General features: G+C 39.0%; 1 protein-coding gene across 18 annotated transcripts in view; it reads right to left on the reverse strand.

Annotated features, from left to right (window-relative positions):
* Window positions 1-895: 895 nt before the first annotated feature.
* fbrsl1 (fibrosin-like 1) overlaps window positions 896-22,858 on the reverse strand; it is a 312,510-nt gene continuing 290,547 nt past the window's right edge. For 5 of the 18 annotated variants that reach the window (XM_051894126.1, XM_051894132.1, XM_051894131.1 and 2 more), the window contains 14 exons: window positions 17,679-18,048; window positions 17,157-17,413; window positions 16,433-16,471; window positions 14,991-15,253; window positions 11,861-11,911; window positions 11,539-11,634; window positions 8,190-8,261; window positions 8,028-8,057; window positions 7,853-7,924; window positions 7,474-7,606; window positions 6,140-6,223; window positions 4,230-4,313; window positions 3,413-3,674; window positions 896-3,320 (listed from right to left, as the gene is read on the reverse strand). In XM_051894126.1, coding sequence (XP_051750086.1) covers window positions 2,018-3,320; window positions 3,413-3,674; window positions 4,230-4,313; window positions 6,140-6,223; window positions 7,474-7,606; window positions 7,853-7,924; window positions 8,028-8,057; window positions 8,190-8,261; window positions 11,539-11,634; window positions 11,861-11,911; window positions 14,991-15,253; window positions 16,433-16,471; window positions 17,157-17,413; window positions 17,679-18,048 — 3,116 coding nt within the window. In that variant the 3' untranslated portion in view covers window positions 896-2,017. Of the gene's footprint in view, window positions 3,321-3,412; window positions 3,675-4,229; window positions 4,314-6,139; window positions 6,224-7,473; window positions 7,607-7,852; window positions 7,925-8,027; window positions 8,058-8,189; window positions 8,262-11,538; window positions 11,635-11,860; window positions 11,912-14,990; window positions 15,254-15,393; window positions 15,555-16,432; window positions 16,472-17,156; window positions 17,414-17,678; window positions 18,049-22,858 lie in introns of all 18 variants that reach the window. The other 13 variants (XM_051894133.1, XM_051894137.1, XM_051894143.1 and 10 more) reach the window with 11 other exon arrangements.

Below are 22,858 nucleotides of genomic sequence, written 5' to 3' on the forward strand. Positions count from 1 at the left end.
AAGAAAGATAGAGATAGCAGGAGAATGAAATTGCAAGTTAAAGACAGACAAAGATAGAGCAACTCGGTCAATACTAGAGGGACCGTAACCTCTCGTCATCTTATTTGCAGGACAGACAACCTTTGGTCTATTCTTTTTCAGTTTCTTTCACTTCTTCTTCCTTGCCTTCTTGATCCATCGCTCATTAGCAGGCGTCACTCCCATTAATGAGTCCAGACCGCAGGTCAATACGGCACTAGCCTCAGAGTCAATACCAGTTACCTGCAACACAAACACTCAAAAGCTGCACTTGCAGAAAATCAATATCGTGTTGCAGACCTGTCCCATCACCACTCTCGGCCTACTCTCTACAGCAGAGCTGATATAAACGCTCTTTCCTGTGAAAATATAGTGAATAGTGACTCTGCCTAATATTCTGAATATTCTGCCTAAATAGGCATAAAGAAAACTCACGAAAACTGTCAAGAAATGTCAGCCCAAATTTTATGGAAAATAATGTTTTGCATGAAGAAAATTAACCCTATTTTTCAAGTAATTTTTGCATAAATATTTGAATTGCAAAGTACATTTGTAAAATACATTTTGAAGAATAAATCACAGTAGTATCTGCTGTACTGAATCTAGTTTATGCTAATTAAGAATAAAATACTTTAAAAAATTGATAAATAATATTATAGACAAATTAGTCAGTGATTCTTGTTACATTTATAATGAGAATAAGTTTTTCTTTCTCAATATAGGGTAAAACAAGCTTCATTGTCATGAAAATAAATGTGAAAAATGCACAAAAAACTACTTATGACCTAGACATTTCTTAGTTAGATTCTTGTGTATGAAACATTGCACACTTCATCAACATTCAGTGAGAAGACGACAATTAAATAGTAGACAGGTATGCAGATATAAGGTCCAACCTTTATTCCATACATTTTTAAACCATGAATGTTCATTTTCATTTTTTCACGCCTAAAGCTCTACTTGTTTTGTATACAAGAGTCTAAGAAAAACAACTGCACAACACCACAAGGTCGACAGAAAGAGTCTATTGCCACCCCAACCATTCCAATATGTTTCCCAGATGTCCAGGTTCTGTGGCTGGAGAAGTGTTAACTGCTAAAGCAGTTCCTTTATGACCCGGAAGTTTATAGCTGTTTGTTTCATTGGCTCTTAATTGGACAAATGAATAACAGGTATCCAGGTTCTCACTTTAGAACTCCATTTTGACAACCGTCCAATCAGAACTCTCTTAATCCTCTTTGCATAGATTGCATCGCCATGACCTTAACCCCATTTGATTGGACAGCTCCGTCACCATGGTTCTCAACCTGGAAGTGGTTCTGTTTAATTTCATTGTTTTTTAGAAACATTTAAAAAGCCTAACAAATGTACAATGTCATTTCGTTCCGAATAATATCAACAAGATATTTACAATATCTTTAAACTTTACATAAACCAAACAAGAATATTGTAATGCATATTTGTCTGCATATCTCAAAAAAAAAAAACCTCCGAAATGTAACTTTGTACATGGTCAGCACTGAATATCTCCAGGTACCATAGAGCAAATCAACTGTCAAACAGTGAGTTCATACCAATTCAGATATGTAGACATCCATATCAGGCAGCTCACTAGGATAAATACAGGGCAGGGAACGAATGAAACTTAATGCAAATACATAAAAAAAAATGTCTGTACATGAAGGATAGGAAATGTACAAACAAATTTCAGAATGTCTTTTCACTTGAAAACTGAAAAGGCATTGGATTAATATATTAATATCAAATTTCTGTTTGGTAGTTCACGTTTATGTCTTATATTCGGAGCTACCAAGAGTTGGAGCTACCAACTCATTTCTTCTACTCCAATCAATTAAAAAAGCCGGTTGATGTGCTTGTTCCAAGGTACAAATCTTTGTACAAATTACACATATTTATTTATCATTTACTCTACTTTGTGTGAAAATAAGTGCATGTTGCCTGTGTCCAATTCAAGTGAGGCATTTTCCTTCCTAGTATGTTACCGTGCCTCCACTTCTTTGGGGTTGCGTGACGGTGAGTACTCCCGAGGGTCCTGGGTGGTGATTGGCGTAGTCCGTCTTGGCGACGCTGATCTGGCAGCACCAGAGGGTACCAGAGGTGGTGGGGCACTTAGTGCTGCAGTTGGGGGTGTCCGGTTAAGAAGTCCGTTATGTCCTGTTGAAGGGCTAAGCCTTGGGTACGGCATCCCGCCAAGGTGCGACATAAATGGTGGCATGTGGGGTAAGTGTCCTTCGATGGGCGACTGATGAAGTTGGTGAAGCCTTGCCCGATCCAGTTCCTCCCGTAAATGCAACCGTTCCCTTTCTTCAGCCTGTTGTCTCAGTCTCTCCTGTTCCCGCCGAACTTCCAGCAGGTGCTCATGGTGCGAGTAGTCATGTGGCTCCCGATCCCGATAGGGCCGTTCTGGATCATAGATGCCAGGGAACCGGTGTCCAGGTTCAGAGCGAAGCTGGAAGTCCATGCGCCGCTGTAGGTCGAGGTTTCGGTAAGCCTCTCGTAGAGGATCCCAGGAGAACGCCGGATGTGGAAGGCGGTCTCGACCTGCTGCAAGAGGGCTGACTCCCATAAAAGGTGCCATGCGGGTGCGTTCAAGCGCATTCAGACTCCCCATTTGATGCATGGCACTAAGAGTGAGCGGCAGCGAGTGCGGCATGGGGACTCCGTGAAGCGAGGCCTGTGTCGGAGGGTCGCTACAGCGAGGAGATGGCGGAGGAGGCTGTTGGGATAGTGCATGGTGGTGATGAGCTATTGGTGTGGTTTGATGAGGTGGAGGAGGGACTTGAGGCTTAGTGGCAGCTTCAGATCCAATCACCATCACGTCCTGCTCTTCCTTGCGTTCCTCCTTGATTTTCATGTCGTTCTTCACCTTGTGTAGCAGATCCCCTGAGCTGGTTTCCTTTCGATCCCTCTCACTTTCTTTAATCGGTAGCGGTTGTGGGATACCCATCTTGATTCCTGCATCATTAAGGACATTTTTCGAGTAAGGAGAGGGCGATCGGTGAATGGATTTGAGAGAGTCATCTGAGGAACGTCTGTCTGTGATCTCCTTCCCTGGAGAACGACTTTCCTTCACCTTTACGTCTCCTAAAATGCCTGCCTCTCGCTGGCGCTCCAAATGCTCTTTCTCAGGCTCTCGGTTGCGGTCGGCACTGCCACTGCGGTGTCTGCCAGAGTCGGTCGAGTTCTGGCTATTTGAGCGGATCAGGCTGCTGATCTGGTAGCTAACTGGAGCGGAAGCTGGAGAGGAGCGGTTTGAATGGCGATTACGATCTAAAGAGTCTCTGCAACAGGAAAGAACCCATCATTAGTTGAATTAGGAGACAAAAAGTAGGCAAAATAAGACGCTTTGCTTCATGAAATCAGCAACACCAACCTGTCTTTTTCTTTCTCCTCTTTCCCAACAGAAGAGTCCCTTTTTTCTCTTTCCCTTTCTTTTTCTTTCTCTCGCTCCCGGTCTCTATCTCTATCGTGGCTGTTTGCAGAGCTGCTTCTTTCTGCATCTGCAGATTTGGGCCACTGTGGAGGGGTCGGGAAGGAGGGCGGTGTCCGGTGCAGCCGATTCCAGGTGTCGTGATGAGGACTACTGAGACCATGCAGCCCTGGACCCTCTTTGGGTCCAAACACACTGTTGGCCCCTGAAATAACAAGAAACATAACATCAGTTTAACAGATCAATGTCCAGTTCTGTCAAGGTTCTGCATACACAAACTGAAAGGTTAATGGCGCAGTTTCTTCTACAAATGGGGTACCAAGGGCTGCTTTTGAAGACTTTTCAGCAAAGAACAAATGAATGACCCAGCAGGGTCAAAAGCTATGAAAAGCAAAGCGTTCCATAGAGATTCTATTTCAATGCAATCAGTTTCACTAAAAGTAGTCCCGTTCAGCCAATGAAGGAAGAAGGGAGAGGAAATGAGATATGGCGAACCCCTACTTTGCGAGAAACTAATAAATGCAAGAGCAATGATAAACCAGTTGGGCTGCGAGTTTGAGTTGGGGTGTGAATTTGGCAAAGGCCTGTCTGCGGTAATGCCTGCCTCCCCTGCTTCCCTTAACTCTCATTTTGCATTTGCAGCAAAGCTAAGTGCCTTTCTTTCATTCCCACCTCCTTTTTATTCCCTCTGCACTCTCTGTGGTCTACAGCTAAGCTGTGCTGCACTGAGTCGAGCTAGAGGCCGGGGGCCGGGGCTTACCGAGGGCTGGGTTGCCTAATCCACCGAAGGCACTGCTTGAAAGGTTGCTGAGGCCGCCAAAGGTACTGGAGCGACTGAATGGATCTGCAAAATGCCAAACAGGGATTAGCGACGCGGGGCCGGAGGTGCCCGACCATTCCAACCGGCTTTTCTCTTACAAGCCAGCTTTGTTTTTTGCGTCACTGTTACTGCTGCTATTCTAACTCCCTAAGGGTTGTTTATTTCTCCCAGTAAGACTGTTGGAGAGTGTTCACTGGCTGCGGATTAGGCAGTGAGAGGTGCTGGCATGAAGAGCGATACCTGATTGGTGTGCGATTGCTAGGGACATTTTGAAATGTCTGATGTGGAAAATGATTAAATGAAAGCTAGCAAAACAGCTCATGTGTCTCCCATTTCCTCTAAAAGTTTCTGTGATCCTTCCATCTACTTACCCCTTACCCCTATTAAGCTATGTATTAATACTTACCTTGCTAGGGATGAAGGAGCCCAAATCATTAATGCAGATGCATTAATATATAATTAAATCAAATACAAAACAAACAACCTTCAGCCCACTGAAGTAAAAAACACAATTCAGTGTTTTCTATGTGGAACATGAATTTAAATTCCTGAACTCCAGGAATGGATTTATGACTAATCCACAGTGTACTTAAGCAAGCAAGCAGTCATTTAGAAAATGCTTTTATCCAAAGAAATTCACAATACACTAATTTACATGAACAATCCCCCTTGGAGCAACCTGGAGTTAAGTGCTTTGCTCAAGGGCACAATAGTGATAAGTTTTTGACTCAGTAACCAGAAACCTTCTGATTACCAGTCCTGAGCTTTAACTACTAGGCAACACCTCAACCAGCTCTGCATTTTACTAGTTTTCTCTCCATTTCCTTTGGGCCCCAGGTATTTATGAACTCAAATTGGATTGACTTGAAAGCTCACTGTGTGAAATCAGCATTCATCACCAAACTCAAATAACATATCTGATAGAAACTGTAGGGGAACACTATCTGAACGAAGCAGAGCACAGTAAAAAGGGATTGATGGAAAAATATACTGTATTTTGTTGTGGGAAACAAAGGTTGAGTTTTGGTCAGAACGGTCTCTGACACAAAATGTGGGGGGAAAAATAATTTGTTGGATAAAAGACACTTAATAATAATAATATATAAAAAAATCATGGTCATTGTACACTGCATTATATATTATATCACTGCATTGTATTATATCATATCTTGAATACAAGTGTATTTTGTCTTATGGTAGTGGCAGTTTTTTCACTAGCTTTTGCTTTTTTATACACCTGCCAGTTCAGCAAAAAATTAACTTACATTAAAGATAAAATATCAAGCTTTAATATCTGAAGTAATTTTGCTTATGAAGTATTTTTCCAAACACTAACAAATCAAATAAGACCATACATACAAGTTTCCAAATAATTTATTAATCATATTGTTAAAAACATTTTGAAAGTTAAGGTTAAATTGATAATATCTGACCCTTTGGGGAGACACTTCTGAGCCGACTGATACCAGACTAATAGGCCTTAGTGTAGACATTTTATTTTATTTGACGAAAACAAAAACAAGGCTATGAGGAATATAATATAGTATTTTCAATTTGTCATGTTTTCTAAAGGTTCTACACTAGGCCATGACTGATTCTGACAAAATGTTTTTTTTTTTTTTTGGAATTTGGTGTGGAAAATTTGTGGAAAGATGTGCTTTTACAGCTGAATGATCACTACTGAGGTATGCAGCACTACAGCATATGGAACATATTGCATTTCTGTCATTCTTTGTCTTGCTTATGTTTGCATCAAATAAAAAATGATTTCAACATCAGATGAATGTATTACATTTGAATTACAGAAAGACATAGAGAAGAAGAACTAATTAAAATGGTGGTTTACTTACACTTACCTGCCAAATGGCTAGGAGGCAGGAAACCAGCGTGGTGAGGAGATGGTCCATAGGGCGAAGCAGCTGGATGTCCCGATCCTATTGAATACAGCAAACAGTTAAAAAAGCCAAACAGCTAAATTATTCACCACAACAGAAGTAGATGTAGCCTCTATATACAGTCAAACCAAAATTTATTCAGACACCTTGAACATTGCATTCATTATTACAGCTTATTTACTATAGCTTAAAAAAATGGTCCTAAAATATGACAAGATCTCAGAGTTAAACTGTGTCAGAAAAAAAGAATCTTAATTATGTCAGATAACACTTAAGCAAAACATGGTCAGGTCAAAGTGTCTGAATAATTTTTGGTCCCAAATTTTTATCAATTTTACTGGTAGTCCACTGTATGAAGAATTTTTGAGTATAATGTGTCACAGTTTACTTTATTTTGCTATCCTCACTTAGATAAATAGTGTCCTGCACCCACTAGTGTCTGAATAATTTTTGGTTTGACTGTACTGCACAATAAGACAAGAGAGGTTAGAAGCAAACCTGGCTCAACCAATGGTGTGAGTTTGGGGTGGGACTACCAGTAATAGGATGGGAAACTGAGTAGTTTGCCCAGACAATAAAAAGGATGTCTTAGATTGAGTGTTCAGGTTGCATTTCAAAGGGTCAACTGTCTATTCATATGTCATTTGTTAGTGTGTATCATTAATGAAGAAACCAATTACAAGCTCCTTCATGACACCACGCTGCATAATTACAATCCAAAGGGCAGACACGCTCATGTTGCCCTTCAACAAAGAGCTACCAGTCAATTATATCAGGTAAAAGCATTTATATTCATGCCTGTAGCCCCAGCGTCAGGCCAAGACAACGTTCAAAATAACAACATGCAAATGAGAAAATACAAATCCATTTTTATTATACTGGAGACATACCAATAAAGATATTGCAGTATAATTTACAAGATAAATCTTTGATTGATGGCAGTATCTTGATTGCATTATAAATATAGTTCTGTAATTCAGTAAATATAAGTAGAATAGTGGTCAGGTCTAACAGTGATTTCAGCATCAGGCTTTCCCTTAACAGCAGGAAAGGGAATTATTTCCAGGAAAGGTTGTGTAACTGCAACTTTTTATCTAAAACAGTCATCTTTTTTTTATCTTTAAAGTCAATATGACATGTTGTTTGTTGCTCATTTTACTGGATATTCAATGAGAAAAACATGTATGGTAGGATTTAATTTTATGCATAACCTTATGAATAATGAGACCAGGAATGTGTACTGAGAGAGTAAATAGAGTCAAGTTTGATTTCAAGTTTTCTTCACACACCTGTTGATGAGAAGAGGGGTCTGGCCAGGTCATGAGGGTAGGGAAACCCAGGGAACACGCCTGGAGCTGGAGGACGGCTGAATAGATCAAGTTTTCCATTCATGTCCAGTTTATGCGGGTCCAAGTGCATCTGCTTTTGAGAAACAAACGTCATTTTGAGGTTATATTCAATGTGACTTTATGATATATGTGAGTGTACAAAATTCAAATGTAAACCTTCCCTAATGAGGGAAAATTACTCAGACTTTAATGCATGAATCATTACAAAGTGAACTTATGCATTCTTGTACTTTGCTTACACTAAAGGCTACATTATATTAAAGAAAGAGACAAGGAGAAGTCTTTTCTGAACCTTTTCTTGACTTCCGAGAGAACTTACTTTCATCTTCTGCTGATGGTGGTAGATCTGCCAGGCGATTTGAACATGCACTGCACACCATTTACCTGGCTTCTGACATGAGCGAAGCAGAAATTTCAAAGCATTAGCACAAAGGCTGTGGCGTTTAAGGTGGAAAATGTAGGGATTTGAAGGAGAATGAAAATATGATGCTTACTCTTACTGAAGTCCTAAAAGGATCTGTTATCTGTGAGGAAAAGAAATAGAGAAAAATGTTTTTTTAACAAAGTTCAAGTTCATGAAATGCTGAAAACACCACAATCCTCATTAGTTTGTAATGGCTAATCTCTTAAGTGGATCTCCAGAGTGGGCGGCTTACCCTCGGGTCCTTCTGAAGGAGAGTGTGGGGGACCGTTCCTGGTCTTGCTGCAACATCAATAGGGTTTGAGGCCTGGAGAGAAAATTATGACCTTTTTAGATAAAGCTAATAGAACATAGCATGACACTGAGGTCAGTTTCTTTACTATTTTCGACCATGCACTGTTTAGAGATATTCCACTGCATTGCATTTTTGGCTCCTTGGTGTGATGACTTTAGTCTACCTGGCAACAAAAACATCTTAATTTTTAGACCAGAAAACATATGAATATTGCTTTTTAAAAAGACAAGCAAATTAGCAAATCATAGTTCACTGCTGTGATGTGACTAAAGCCTATTGGCTATTTAAATAGAACATAAGCCTATAAACTTAATGTTATAAAAGGAAACACATCAGCTCAGGAAAAAATAAATCATGTGAATCATCATGGGTGTAGTCTAAAGTTTAAAACTTCACTTCAGTCCCAAGTTTCATGGATGCCACAGTCATTTATACTAATAACCTTCATACTTGTTGGAAATTTCAGACTTGCTCTACCTTTGACTGGTAGCTAACACAATAGTGAGAGTTATTTAAGACAAAAATGGTCAAAACCATTACAGTACACACCAAGTGAGAGAAAGCTATATAACACACACATTGCAAAAAGACACACACACACACACACACTAACCAGCCTGCTCAAGACCACAGTGCTAAGTCTAAAGTTAACACAAAAGCCTCCAGCAGGTTATTGAGCCTATGCCTCTTTGCATAATCCATTAGTGGAGAAAGTGGCAGTGGTAGATTTCTCAGTGTGTCTGCAGTATAAATGCAGCTGTGTGGGATTTGAAAGCACCCTGAATACTAATGGTAAGGTGAGGCTGGGCTCTAGATTAGGGGACATGCCACATTTCTACTCGATACAGAAAACAGAGAGAATGTAATGCTAATGATACCAGGGATACATGGGGAATGTTTTAAATTAATGGTATCTGAACCCCTTTTTTGTTTTTGGACTTTGTTACTTTTTTTTTTTTCAGCAAATGTAAAGATGTGACAGGAAATTATTGGGCTAGAGAAAAGGGATTGAGGCTACGTTCACACTGTCAGTCTAAATCTGATTATTTGTGTATCCATTTGGAATATGATCTAAATTTTTTGACTGTCCACACATGTATCGCAACTGTTCAGATCTGATTTGTGTGTCCCATGCCGCTCTTTCGTTTTCCAGAATATCTGCATTGGCTTCCATGGCAATGACTTTGCGTTGGTAGGTAAGCAGGATTGGGGAGAAACGGAATACATGTAACGGCGTTACGTAATCAGGATACAAAAATCCAGTAACTGTAATTCGTTACAGTTACATCAAAAAACGTAGTAATCAGATTACAGTTACATTTTGAAAAAAGGGGGGATACTATCAGGATTACAATGGTTTAATTTAAAACTAAATAAATCATTATTTTGCCATAATAACACATATTAAGCTCTGCTTGATTATACAGTATTTCCTGGTTCTGTTGCCAGTGATGATTCATGTGAGCCACCCGCTGGTGCATGCGCAAATAACACCCGTCTACAATCTCCTCAGATGCAGATTGAATCACTGCTGCTAGTTGAAATGATGCTTCCCGCAGGGAAAAATGCTTTCAATTCATGGAAATTTCACTGCTATTTTGTTTTCAAAGAAGAAAATGCAAACAACATGGTTGTACAGTGCAAACTCTGCCTTCCAGCTAACACTTTCTTTATCAAAGGACTAAAAAATAATCTGTAATACCATACTGTAGCCACTAGATGTCTGAATAGCCCTTTACATGTATATATTCAGGGCTGTGTGTTTCTCAAGTTGTGGAAATGAGACATGATTGCTTAGTTTTAATAGGTTTTAAAAGTGACCAAAATGCTAAACATTATAATTAAAGCAGAGCTTGTTCAGTTTGTTTATGATCTGATGTCACTTTTATATTTTTAAGCTCTAAACAACAACAACAATAATAATATTGCAATAGATAAGATCAGATTTATAAAATATTTTTATTGTTGAGACCCATTCAAAAGTATGGAACGTGTAAAATTTAAAAACTTGCAGAAATTGAGAAGAAATAATTAAAATTTAAAAATGCAATTTATTTATAGTAAAGTTGATCCCCCCAAATTTCTCTCTCTCACACTCTCTCTTTATATATCTATACGACGTTGAAGTAATCCAAAAGTAATCAGATTACATTTCTTTCATATGTACTTGGATTACGTTACTGAATACTTTTTTTACGAAGTAATTTGTAACTGTAACCGAATACATTTTTAAAGTAACCCTCCCAAGCTGAGGCAGCAGTAGAAACATAAGAGGGTTGTATTCGTTGTTTTAAATCTGTATGAAATGGATTTGTAAAAATTGCATTTCATGTGATTTTTTTTTGCCATTAACACTTGCTAAATCTGATTGGACTTCAATCGGACATTCACAAAATTCGGATTTGGACTGACAGTCTGAACGCAGCCTTGGACATGAGCCAACCCAGATTCAAATCTATCTTTCTCAGATGAGCATCTGAGGTTTAACAAGGCTAACAATGCTAGACTACGGCTCCGATTGGATCTGTTCTAAGCAACTATGCTTTGAAAATTTCAGAAGCCTGTATAGTGACGTACTGAAATTGTCAACTGAAAAAAAAAAAAAAAAGATCAGTTCAGTCCTAAATAGTTTTGGAGGGATGAAATCAATCATTGACCAAAACATAATTGCTTCTCTGGTGGCACATTTAACTGTGTCAGCATGTATTTTGTGACCACAATGTTACTACAAACTACAATAGGTAAACGTCAACAGTGTGGAAGCTCTTGTGACCAAAACAATGTTAGAGTAGTAATATGTAAAAAAAGAACTGTACTACAACTGGTTAATCATCTGTGATCACAACAGCCTGAACAGCACACCAAGTTCAAATATACAATTACTCCAATTTATTAACATTATTTTTGATTTCGCTTTTGGCTAAATTAAAACTTTAATTTCAGTTCCGATAAAAATTATTTCAGCGCATCACTAGTTCTGTAAAATGGGAGGAAATGTAACTTCCATTCTCCTAACTGAAAAAGACGAGACCAATCCTTTGTTTTTCAGAAAAATTTCCAGATTCATCTGGCAAACAATTCATATTTAGAAACCGTTCTTACGCTCACATCTGTGTGATCATGCTACCAACTTGGAGATTTTTTTTATGGGCCAAATTTTTATATTTTGACATCCTAATCTTGTAATCTTGAACCAACCACATGCTCTCTTTCTCATTCTGCTCAAGTCAAAACAGTTTTGTCTACATTCCCACATGATGTGAAGCCATAGTGTGAGTTGAGGTCTAACCTTTGGCTGGAAGGCGCCTTGCAGTGAACTGAAGGGCCCTGAATGTGGAAGCAATGGAGGCATGCCCGGCATTGTTGGCGGGTAGGAGGGAAAGAACTGCAAAGAAAAAGCAATGTAAATGTAAAGTTTACAAAACTCTTTGGCATCTATCATCTCTTTAAACTATGACAACCATTCTATCCTGTATATTTGAAAACAACATCAAACCAAGCAAGCTTAAAAACATGCAAATAGGCATATGTCTCAAAGTTAACAAAACTGACAATCTGTTTCATCTTCAGTCAAAGCAAGGGTTATGCAGTCAAAACAAGTTGGCACTTACATTTGAATGTCTCAAGAAAGGATTGTCCAGCTTTGGGGCGTACTTGTCGAACTGAGAGAGGGAGACAGAAAGAGAGAGAGAGAGCGCAAATTAAAAACATATCAACGAAATCAAAGGCATCTGTATTCAAAAACATGAGAGAGTTTTACTGCAGTGTGCTTACATAGTCAAATAAAAAGCAGATGAAGCTCAAATAAATTACACCCTTTTAATAAAACAATTACACAGTAAAACAGCCATTCAATGTCACATGAAAGAAAACCACAGCAGCCGCAGCTGGCACAGGCTTCACAGAGCCAACCCAGAGTGTGGGAATACGCTCACAAAAGAGTCAAACCAGATTGCTAAACAAATGAAAGGCACCCTTCACTTCCAATTAAATTGACATGAGCCATTTATTACGTGGCAGTGTCATTCCTATACAGTTAAGAAATACATATAGAACAGTAACTCTTTCAAGTCAAGTTAAACAGTACAATTTGAGAGTAAAGATAGCAGCGTAAATATAGGATAGCAACAAAAAAAAAAGGCATGTAAATATGGTGATGTATTTGTATTTCTGTATTTGGTGAGTCAAGACTCATTTAAAAAAATAAGCTGAAATGGTTTATGATCATAGAAATTCATATTAAATGTGATGGAAATAAAATGTCATAACTTTAATCATCATTGTAATTAAATATATAAATGTTTTAAAATGCGTCCATAAAAATGTAAAACCCCCATAATTATTTTTTCATAAATATATTTTTAAAAATTCATACTTAACTTCAGGACTTTTATTTTGCAACATTTTCTATGATGTTAATAAAACAAGTGTCTAAGTCACCTTAATTCAACTGGTTCAAGCCTTTCGTACCCCATGTTTTTTTTTTACATAAACATACAAATCCTTTACAAACTCACTTATATAGTGTTGTTTCTACAGAAGCCTTTCGTCTTATGTCTCAGATGATTGTAATAAAAGTGGATAAACTCTTAGGACACACTGTGTGTGTGTGTTTCTTTAAAAAGCGGGAGCGCTTGAACCACAGCCCTCTTATGATACAGACTTTATATTCCAACAGATCAGCAGGCATAAGCTGCTTTTATCCTGCATGGTATGAATGTGTGGTGATAATTAGCCTAAATCAAACACATGAGGTTGCCCTGGCTGAGAAAATCGCTGATCTGGCTTCCCTGCGTGTTGCACTTCTGTGATCCTTCCGAGGGCCGCACGCCTGCTTTATGGTTAACACTTGCCGAGTAAATACAGCAAAGGTTTATAGTGGTCTATAAAAAACAGTGCTTCATAATTCACAGCCCCTGTCAGAGCTTTATAACAAACAGCTTTGGCAAATCAAGGCTCAATATTACATCTGTAAACAATTAAATCTTTACATAAGAAAAGCTAGGAAGAGGGGAAGAAAGAAAAGAAAACAAGACAGACATTATATGAAGCGTGTTAGTGTTCAAAGTCAACATGAAATGTCATTCGCTACCCACTTTACTTTCCTGAACTGACACATTTTTGAATATAACAAAAGGTATTTTTCCTTTGTCAGGAAAGAATATTTTTTCTTTGGAATAACATGTACCAATGAATTATGCACAATAGGACGAGGAACATGCATAAAGGAAGTAAATTGGGTTATTTCTGATCTCATGTTGACTTAAAAATCAAACTGTTATTTTTATATTGACCCCAGTAAACACAACATTTCTTTCTTATGCATAGACTCTTAAACCAAACAGCTTTAGAAATCAATCATCAGTATATTTGTCAGTAGAAAACATCACATTTAAACACATGGTGTTGAAAGAATTCAACAATAGCAGTTCAGCAACAAGACTTGCATCTTGTAAAACATTCGAGGAAGGTGTGGTGGTGTGTTTGTCATTCAGCACAAGAGATAAGACATTTTCATCGCTATTTCAGTGTTTCAATTTCTGATGAAACAGTTCTCCGAACAGCAAACTACAAACATATGGCATGTTTTAAGCTAATATGCTAGCAGATTTTAATCTTTGGAGATGGTAATCTATGATTCAAAAATGCCTTACTTTTCATCTAGTGCTCTGACATAATATCTTTTGGATTGGTTGACAGCATCGATAGTATGCAGATAAGACGCTCTCGTTCCTGTTTGAATACGTTTCAGAGATCTGAATGCATTTCATATGGCTAGCTAACTTTGAGGAGCTGAATTTATCTGATTACAGGCTGCCAAAGTTTGCCTCTAATAGCCGCTTTGCACACGGAAGCAATTACGCTTTATCAAAACAACCCCGTTGATGTCATGACTTTCATCTGCGGTGAGGTCATTATGTTTTGACCGCAAGCTTTGAATGTGTCACATAGAATGAGCTCTGTCTGTACCTCAGTCACGCCATAAGACTTTGTCTGCCTCCTGTTTTTCTCAAACAGCCCCCAGCACTCAGAAACATCACCATTCTGCTCATATGAAAGCAATAAAACATCTCTGGCTCACACTATAAAAGCGCAACGAGTACGGCATGTCAACATGGCAGCAAAAAGGGTTTTTATTAGGGGAAGAGCTACAATATTTGTGGTTGTCATGGGACAATAGTTTATCTTGTTAGGATGATGGGTATCGGTTATGTCATCGAGATGGTGCTGTAAAACTGTTTCAACCCTGTGGCCTCTGTTTAAGATCAGGCTTGGTTCATGATGTGCCTTAAGCCTCAGTAGTGGGTTGTAAACTCTATTACTTATTGCACAACAATTAGTTCCGGTGCGCTATTATGATTGAATGAACGCTGTTCCGCTTCACAGTTTGCATCAGTTCGCTTGTCAGTGTTTGCTATGTTCCAAACAGGCTGCCAGTCTGTGCGTTGCTCCCTTACATTTAACTGTTTTGGCTTTGTTTGTAACTTTTTTAGTCAAAGGAGCAACGGTAGATGAAATAACTTGCCATATATGCCAAATAGAAGTTACTCGTGCTGTTAGTCCGAATATCAACATGACGGTGATGTGGCCGTGCTGATATTCAGTACGTCAACACGATTGTGAGTGTCAATTGCTGGAAGAATATAATGGCCGGCTTGTTTTAAATAGGTTGGAGAATTTTAAGTGGGAATAGGGAGGTAAGGAAGGGAGTAAAATCTATCCGTTTTTACTTATCCTCACATTTCTGGCTGGGGTACGCACCATGGGAGGTGCAGTGGGCGGCCCAATGATGGCTGCCGGGGGCAGACTGGCAGGGAAGGGCGTGAAGGTGTGCTGATGCGTGTGTTGGTGCTGGTGCATATGCTGATGTTGGTGAAACTCGGCCCGGAGGAGCGACACAGGGGCCAACGGCGACCCTGTCGCCCCTGGAGCCGACCCCCGACCTCGCTCCGAGCTCTGAACCAGGAAGCGGTTGTTCAGCTCCTGCCGCAGAAGATCATGCTCTGCAAGAAAGGAGAGCGAAGGGAAAAAGGAGGGAAAGGGGGGAGAGGGGGAAGACACGGGAGGGAAAAGAAAAAAAAAGGCAAGGGCGGCCAGTGAGTTTTCACAACAGCGGTAGGAAGAAGCGAAAGAGGGTAGTCACCTGGCTTTCTCTGTTTCTCCAATTCAAGGTGTGAGGGTTTTCTACGTGAGGACTCATTGGTGGAGGTAAGAGAGTTGCCTGTGACAATGTGCCAATCAGAATCCCCGAATGAGGCTGGCAATACATGATTGGTTGGTTGAAAGATATCAACAGGCTGGTATCTAAAGACAAGAGAGAACCGAGAGTCACCTCAGCAGAAAACACACACACACTTGACCCGACATACACAGACTCTTATATTGACTTAAAGGGATAGTTCACCCCAAAATGAAAATTCTGTCATCACCCTCATGTCGTTCCAAACCTGTATGAATTACTTTCTTCTGCAGAATACAAACAAACCTATTTTGACCACATTGTATTGTATAGACAAAGTAAATATAAAAAAACTAATTGTGTTCCACAAAAGAAACAAATGCATACAGGTTTGCATACAATTTTTTCATTTTTGGGTTAACTATTCCTTTAAGACCCTTTTTAAAGCTTAAAAAAAAAATCTTTAAGCACTTGCTTGATGCTTTTAAAAGACATCAATATAAACTTTTAATTTAGAGTCTACACTTGGTTTTTTACAGTGATCTAAGATATTATGTTTTTAGTGATGGCAGCTACAGAAAGGATTACACTGTAGAGGCTAACTGCATGTTTAAATATACTATTTTTTATTAAATACCTTGTTATTTCTACACTTGAGCTTTAGATTTAGATTAGCATGTAGCACTGAACTGTCTGGAATTGGCGTCTAAAAGCCAATAATCAACAAAAAAATACACTTACCGTACAAGGAAAGGCAGAGATGAAAAGGGCAGGTATAATTTTCATCTCAAATTTTGCATATAGTATATATTGTATCAAACAAGGCATTTAAAAACTGACATTACTGTCAAAGGTAAAATAGAAGCCATTAAAACAGAATTTTACTGCTGAAGTGCCTTTCTGAGGCACAGGATCCAGATATTAGAAAAGAACAGTGTAGCATCCTTCTTTATTACAGGTATCATATACTGTAGAAACAGGACCACATTTTTCATATGCTGACCTCTGAAGCGTGCCCCATCTCGCCTCGCTCTTGAAAAATCTTGAAAAGAATTTAAGAGCAATGCTGTTGTTACTGAATACTGTGCCTGTAAAGCTGTTTGTAAAGCTTTAACATGGGTTATTTGTCAACAAGCAGAGGAGATTTATATCGAGAAATTAAAGTATAGTAACTAGGAAGTGTCACTAGATTTGTGGGAACCAAATGTGTGTAGACTAGCATTACAATATGCTAATTTAAGTCTCCAAAATGGGATAAATTTAATACATTAGATGAATAAACAATGTTTATATTTTTGTGGTCCAACTTTTGGGCACTAAAACACTAGAAAAAAGCTGCAACAGAGTATTTCAGGAACAGAAATGCATTAAATGTATTCTGCCGGTTTGGTAAAAGCTAGGTAAAAACCGGACCTTCCATTCTCATTGGTCAATGGATGCTAATGTCAAAGTGCATTGCAATTAAAGTTTTCACTGCAAACATTTGAATTCTTTTCATGCTTTGAATTTCTTTTCCCCCAAGTCACCATCCAAATTGAAATCAGTGGATTTGCAGCATTCTTCGATGCAGAGTAAACTGCAATGTATACACACCCTTATGCAAATTCAATATTTTTATCAATTTGTTATATTGCAGAACTAAACCTACTGGTTGTCATAAATATTCTCAAATCTCACACCAACTACACCGTAAAAAGTTTTGGGATTTTTTATTTATTTTTTGTTACCTGGATAGGGTGGTCCGGCAGGGTGTCCTGGCACCACCAGGCTGTTGGTCGGTAGGGTGGGCGGAGGAGGCAGTGTAGCAGGGGTGGCGAACATGGCCGGATGGCTGGAGATGTGAGAGGGCGAGTGAAGGGAGTAGTGGGAGGAAGGCAGACCGGCTATGGAGAGAGGAAGAGGAGGAGCAGGAGACGGGAGGCCGCTGAGATGATGAGGGGAGTGAGGCAGGTGGTGTTTGGGAGGAAGAGTGGAAGGGTTGTTGCTGTGATTACAAAGAAAAGACAGAATATGAGAAACAATATTCATATTAGGACAATTTATGAACTTATAGCTGTCATGGAGTTAAAATATAAGTGAAGAATTTTCAGTTTTTATTACAAAATAAATGTGATCTAAAACTGTTTAAATTACATATTTACTGTATGTATATATATATATATATATATACACACACACATACACACACACACACACACATATACATAAATACATTTAATTTAAAGTTTATTATAAAAAAAGTTACTAACCTGATGTCGTGAAGACTGCTGTAAGGCGAAGGATGATGATGATGACTGATGATTGGCCGGCTGTGGTGCGACGGGGGAGGGAGTCTGTGCTCCAGTGAATGTGATTGGTTCCTCAGAAGGGGAGGGGTGGGGATTGGGGGCACAGATTCCTTCTTGATACTGAGAGGGTTTGGGGAGATAGGGTGCGGTCTAGGCGGGGGGGCTGCCGCCGCAGCAGGGGCAGGAGACCCCGTAGGGGGCGACGCAGGAGTCGGACTTGAGATCGGCGGGACAAACGAAACGTCGTTACTCTGTTCCTGGCTACGCTGAAGACCAGACACTTTGGTCGAGCTGGAAGTTTTGGACCCAAGATTCTCATTCGTTGGCGTAACTAGAAACAAAGAAAGACAAAACAGAGATTAAAATCTGTAAATCTATATTTATTCTGTATTTTAAATTGAATAGTTACTATATTTAATTCAGATGTTAAATGCAGTTTAGATGCTTTAATTGATGTAGCTGGGGGTAAAGAGTGTACAGTCTTCAACTGTCAAGGTTTGTTTACACCATATAGTTGTGGTGAAGAACTTCCAGATTCTCATAGAGTTAGAATGATAATTAAAACGTTATAGTTATTGTTATTGTCCTTGGTGTGAATGGGCCATAATGACGCTTTTATTGACAGTATTTTGAAACTAATTATAAACCACACTGAATACAAAACACTCCACAAAAGCAACAGATCATTTGGGCCATATTGAGTGGATTTCGTCCACACCATAGAATAGGGAAAGCGTGACAGGTTTTTTTTTTTTTTTTTTTGTGGCTCAGGTGCATGCAAGCATCTCAAATCAAATACACATGCAGTTTGGCACAGCTGTAGACATGTAACCTATAGCGTGGGATTGGTTTGCCAATCCATCCATTAGTTTGCAGCAGGGTGAACAGAAACCAGCTGCGATGCCTTCTCTGCTCACTGTGCGTAATGCTGGCATACGCCGCGGCACCAAACACATCCACATCTGTCTGACTGTCTTCCTCTCTGTGCCTCATCTCTCTTATCTCCCCTTTATCGTTTATCCCAGGTTCCTTTTCTTTCTGTATTTCTTTCTCTCTCCATGGGTTTTATGAAGTGTTTAATCAGGTCATTTTCATGCTTGACTATAATCAGATGATCCAATTTTCTGCAAGCAATCCAGTCAGAATGAATAAATCAGAGCTAATTAAAGTTAAATGCCGTTCCCATTCATAGATTTACAGAGCACACAGTCTGCCATGAAATAATTATGTTTCAATTGTGCTGTGAAAAGGGATCATGCACCCTTTATACTGGCCTTTCAGAGTCCCCCTCGCTCACTCTCTTTTTCACAAGATATTTCCAGGGATTTCCATAACATTGCCAAAGTCTTTGTACAGAGGAACTTCTGCTTTTGCTCAGTTAATCGGAGTACAGTGCAAAAAAGTTTTACACTCAGTATTTTACAGATTATAGTGTTTCAAAATGTAAAATCATAGTAAAATAATCAAGGGGTGAGAAAGGGGGGTGGTGCACCATAATATCATCTATAAATATCCAAATTCAATCCAACAGCTATTGTACATATGAATAAATTTAAATTCAACAACTCGTTTACATCTTATACTTTTTTTTTATTTTTATATTTATATCAGCCATCACTAAACTGAATAAATGTTTTACACAAAATATTACAGAATTTGAATATCAGCCAATTATTATGGAAGCTTGTTTCTGCCACAGAATAAAAATAAAAAGCTAATTGCGACTTTTTATCTCACAATTCTGACTTTTTATACTTTGTTATAAAGTCAGAATTGTGAGATATAAACTCTCAATTCTGACTTTTTCTTGCAATTTCGAGTTTATATCTCACAATTCTGAGAAAAGTAGTCAGAATTGTGAGATATAAACTGCTTCCATAAATTATTGCATATTGGTCTCAACATTGAAAAAAATTGTTGGCATACTGGCCAAAATCTAGGGTGCATTCCTAAAGCATAAACCTGTTCCAACAATCACACGTGCCTATTTTACTGGCAACAGTGCTAGAAAAGAACACAGAAAGGAAAGATGGAGAGAGTTAGAGAGTAATTTAAGACAATATCTTCCCCAGGCCACTAATTAGCACATTTAATGCAGTCCTCATTCCTAACAGCTTAGTGCAACCTCAAACAAAGACTCTGAAAGCCTGCAGTACACATACTCTCTCCCAGGCCATTAAAACCTCAGACCAGCGCTCCTAATGGAATATCTGAGCTGTATTAACATACCACTTAATCATTAATGGACACCAATAATTGAGGGATAAAAACGCTAGCTCGAGTTTTTGACATTTCTCCCCTGCCGAATGTGACGCACTTCATAAATGAGCCCAAGTCTACAAACAGAACATGTTCTTAGAAGGAAAATTGTGCTTTTAAATGCATAGGTGGTGGAGCATGTCCTTTCTTGCAGCTTTGGGTTGGCTTTGGAAGGTTTTCTGGGAACAGCAGCGGTTAGGATTTGTAGGGCAGAGCCTTGTACAAGATTAGCACAAAACGAGAACTTCTACCCAATTGCTTGGAAAGGTCTAAACAGATGCACTCACGGATAACCCTGTCTTGCTGCCTTTTCCTACAAAGCAGAGAAGAAATACGCTGCCTGTCGGTGACGTTGCCTTGGAAACCAGTCTCCGAGGCACGTTCGTACAGTGAAAGCGGACAGTGGTAGTCAGGCTCCTCAGCTAGCAGTCCGTGGCACTTTAGGCACAATGGGCCCTGCGCTCTCTCTTAATGATGATTCTAATGGGTCATAATGGCAGCCAGCAGGCAGGACAAGACATACAAGCTTGGCTTCTTTCTCATTAAAAAAGTGCCCTGTGAATGTCTCTGCTCGTCTGGATGCCTGCTGTATGTAATGAAGAGGCTTTTTCCCAGTCTAGAATGCGGCCGTAATCATTTCGCAGAAAATATGACACAATGTCACTCGAAACGAGCCGGTGTGATGTCACGCTGCTGGCAGTGGCTGTTCGTGTCTTAGTATGGCTAAGGTTGTCACCTGCGAAATTCTTGTCAATTTTTGGTTGCGGTAAATTGTTAATATGTCAACCTTACTGTAGACACATCAGAATACGGATAGGGCAAGTTGCCACATTAAAGATGTACGGCTTTCAGTTTTCTCAATGCATTCCATATTGTGACTGTTGGCCCTGAAATTCTGCCTTAGGATTCTTTTAATGAGAAGATAGTGCCAAATAAACTTGTAACTCCTTTAACTTTTGTTTTTGACAACTGACAGGCCTCAAGGCAGAAATATTTCTCTGAGACAAACAAGACCTCATTATCTAACACCAAGGTCAACGATAGATTTACTGTACCCGCTAACAACAAAACCATACAACACACCAACTTCAGTGTAAATAGAGTAAATTTTTACTGCTTTCCCGTGCAAACTTTGCCACTATAAAGCTAGGGGCTTGGATTATTTCTTGCTAGGTGTTCACTTCAAAGTAGTTTCAGTGTGTTGCTATTACTAGGGTGTTTCTAGGTGGTTACTAGGTAGCCTTCTATGGACCTTTTTATCATCCACCAGGCAAAATTGTCATTGTTTCATAGCACAAATAGTGCAGAAAAATAAGTAACAAAATTACTAAAATTCTTGCCATGCCATTTCATGCCATACAGTTCTCTCAAGCCTCCAACAAAACAGCGTTTTCAATCTGGACCATAAAACAGGCAACAACCCTTAAGCCTGAGTGAAATCACAGTAGAGCTATTAGACACACAGACAAGAGCGCCCTCAGGAACACCCACAGATTTGTAGAGGTCAGAGGTCGCATTCTGAGGAGAGAGTGACACTCCCTTGGGATGTGTTGGCATCCCTGTTCACCAGATGACACTTCAGCAGACTATTGATCTATCCTCTCCCCCTGCTGCTTCTCTCATGGTACGATCCCTCAAGGGACTCTGGCCTCAACACGTGCCTACTGCGGCAGGAACCACCAGCAGTGTTAGTAGGGGTGTGTGTACTCATGACGGATGGTTCTAGCAGAAGCAGGGTGACCCCAGCCTCGCCCCACAGCTGTCCCACTAAGATATCCTTGACCTCTGAACTCATTTCAGGCTCAGACAGCCGTCTTGGAACATCTGGAGAGCTGCCGTACTCCACCCATTACACACACACACCAACATGATGAAAGTGCAGACAGATGGCTTTAGCTACCAGAGGAAATTCTTTCCAGTGTTTTGAAAAACAGTCTCACATTATAAGTCACTTATCTAATCTACTTATAGTAGGCACTTATGTAGCTAACAGCAAGTAAATGAATTTAAAGACAACCAAATCATCACCACCTGATATACACCTGATTACTATAGAGATATATTAGTAAGAAATTTGTTTTATAATGTTGTCCATGACTGTTTGTCAAGTGCTTATAAATATATACAGTAGCAAATAGGATCCAATTTGAATTTGAATGTACACTCCCAAAACGTCTAAAAATGTGGCACAACATACTGTTAAATTTAAGGAATTTTCCGTATTGCGTTTTCCCCATATTTTGAATTACCCATTGCATTGCATTGTGATTTAGGATTGGGAAATGGAAATGTTAGGAAGAAAATGTCCATAAACTTAATGGAAGATGTTTTTTCTAAAGATTTTATTCTTATTTTTTTAAGTTTTTAACAATCTTTTTAAAACATTTTGAACAATCTTTTTGAAGATTTATAGGCCTTATGGAGAGGCAGAACAATGGAACACCAGATAAATAGAGATAGAACGATATATAGAATGATATATAGAATGATAGATAGAACGATAGATAGAACAATAGATAGATAGAATGACAGAACGATAGAAAGAACGAATGACAGAACAATAGAAAGAATAGAAAGTATGATAGAAAGAACGATAGATAGATAGAATGACAACGATAGACAGAATGACAGAACGATAGATAGAATGACAGAACAATAGGATGATAGAATGACAGAAAGAACGATAGAAAAAACGAATGACAGAACGATAGAAAGAATGACAGAACTATAGAAAGAACGATAGAAAGTATGATAGAAAGTACAATAGTTAGATAGAATGATAACGATAGATAAATAGAGTGACAGAATGATAGAAAGAATGACAGAACAATAGAAAGAACGATAGATAGATAGATAGAATGACATAACGATAGACAGAATGA

The sequence above is a fragment of the Ctenopharyngodon idella genome, chromosome 5, assembly GCF_019924925.1.
Source record: "Ctenopharyngodon idella isolate HZGC_01 chromosome 5, HZGC01, whole genome shotgun sequence".
NCBI lineage: Eukaryota > Metazoa > Chordata > Actinopteri > Cypriniformes > Xenocyprididae > Ctenopharyngodon > Ctenopharyngodon idella.